Source organism: Austrofundulus limnaeus, unplaced genomic scaffold, assembly GCF_001266775.1.
Source record: "Austrofundulus limnaeus strain Quisiro unplaced genomic scaffold, Austrofundulus_limnaeus-1.0 Scaffold531, whole genome shotgun sequence".
In the NCBI taxonomy this organism is placed as follows: Eukaryota; Metazoa; Chordata; class Actinopteri; order Cyprinodontiformes; family Rivulidae; genus Austrofundulus; species Austrofundulus limnaeus.
In genome coordinates this window covers 112,510-114,469 of record NW_013952933.1, presented here as the reverse complement: position 1 = coordinate 114,469, position 1,960 = coordinate 112,510, and the positions used below count along the sequence as shown (strand labels likewise).

Genomic DNA, 1,960 nt, shown 5'->3' with positions numbered 1-1,960 from the left:
TAACAACACTTGTTTACAATCTACTGCTGCTCAACATCACCTGCCAAGTAACGATAACAAAAGTTGGTAGAAAGCAGCAACGTTCACTTTAGAATTTCTTTGAATATGACTGAAAAATCAAAGCAGGTGTTTTGTAGTGGAAACAAGTGATAAAACAGCTGGAATACTTCTCAAAGGAAAAACTGCATGAATCAAACTCACATAAGATGCTAACTATGACTATCTGACACACTAGCTTCTCTCAGTAGCTCCATGAAAAACAAGCAACAGGTAGCAGCAGGTTGGAGACAACTATTGTCATCGTCCTAAAATTATCACCCAAGTCCTTAGTTGGCAAAATTGAGTTACATAATTATCTGTCACGTCTGTCTGTTGTTCTGTCTGTGGACAAAATTACTCAAAAACTTGTGGACGTTTTACATGGTGAACTCGGACTGATGAAAACTTTGGAGCTTAATCTGGGACCAGTTTGTGGATGAATAACGTTGGGTGACCAGTCTCTGACTTGTTTTTATTCACAGAAATCCCATCATACTGCCTGTTTAAATGTTCACTGTGTCAGAACTTATACTGCAAATGTGTTTCCCTCTCTGCTTTTGTGCATTAACTCTTACAGGATGGGGGAAATTGGCCTTGGCGGAGGTTTGCACTCTCAGAGTGCTCCTAGATTTAGGAAGGTGTTGTTATAATGGATGTTTTAACTAGTGACCAAATAACTATTGGTTAGTTAACTCAGCTGGAGGATGTATTGGCAAATATGTTTATTTAAACTATAAAAAAACCAATACTACAAATAATAAAAACTAAACTAAAACTAAGCATTAAAAATGCAATAATAACTAATAAAATTTATCAAATCCACTGTAAAAACTAATTAAAACTGAATTAAAAAGAAAAAAAGGTCACAAAGAAATAAAACTGAACTATATTGAAAAATCCAGAACTATTATAACCTTGGTTCAGGCTCCTTTCAGGTCCAGACCGCACCTGGTTCATTTGAATATGAATCAACACTCCTAAAGTCTGATGCTGATGGTGTAAATGTCCTTTCAGAGGACAGGAAGCCTCTGGTGGAGGTAAAGCTCGGCAGCTCCTTCCAGGAATTAGACGGCACCCGGGAGGCTCCAGAGCGTGGGCTCCGGCCCTCTTCCTCCTTCAGCAGACCTGCCTCAGCGGGACCGTCTAAAGCCGTGGCTCCGCCCCCTGTCCCTAAAGACGTGGCTGTAGAGAAGTACTCGGGCCTGCGGCTCAGGTCAGAACCTGGACAGGATGGCAGCCAACCTCACGCTTCACAACCAACTGAATCCGCTCGCTTGTCTCTCAGGAAGCCGCTGGTTTCCTCCTGCGAGATGGACCGCAAGATGGCCGACCGGCGCCTGATCCGCCTGTCGCAGGTGCCGGAGCGTTTGAGCCGGGAGAAGCTGGAGGACAGCGACTGGGTGACGTTTGCGGTGCTGGTTARCAAGGCCACGCCTCAGAGCAGCAGCAGCGTGAGAATCTCACCCTGAAGGTTAGTTCCTCTAAACGTCGGCTCTTTTCACGTCTCTGTCGCTCTGCAGGGGAAAACCTTCAGCATCTGGAAACTCTGCGACCTCCACAACCTGGACGTGTTCGTGTCTCTCTTCCTGTTCGGAGACGTCCACAAGGAGCACTGGAAGAGGGACCCGGGGACGGTGGTGGGACTCCTGAACCCGAACCCCATGAAGCAGARGGACGGGAACGACCGGGTGAGTTTCTCCTGAGGGGTCCAACAGGACCACGGTCTGCTCAGAACCGGGTCTGTTCGTTGGAAAACGTTGGCTTCTGAAAGGTTTGGCTTTAAAAACAAAACGTGGAAAAATCGAAAGGTCGGCTAAAAGATAAAAGAATGATGGTGGAAGAAGGCGGTCCTGGTAACATTTTTAATGTGGGGGTTAAAAGACGTGTCCTTATCAAAAATAACACCAAGGTTGTTTACATT

At 45.3% G+C, this 1,960-nt stretch overlaps 1 protein-coding gene across 2 annotated transcripts in view; it reads left to right on the top strand.

Annotated features, from left to right (window-relative positions):
• mcm10 (minichromosome maintenance 10 replication initiation factor) overlaps positions 1-1,960 on the top strand; it is a gene marked incomplete at its 5' end in the record, with an annotated part of 10,957 nt that overhangs the window by 1,737 nt on the left and 7,260 nt on the right. For both annotated transcript variants that reach the window (XM_014026173.1, XM_014026172.1), the window contains 3 exon segments: positions 1,054-1,252; positions 1,325-1,490; positions 1,560-1,727. In XM_014026173.1, coding sequence (XP_013881627.1) covers positions 1,054-1,252; positions 1,325-1,490; positions 1,560-1,727 — 533 coding nt within the window.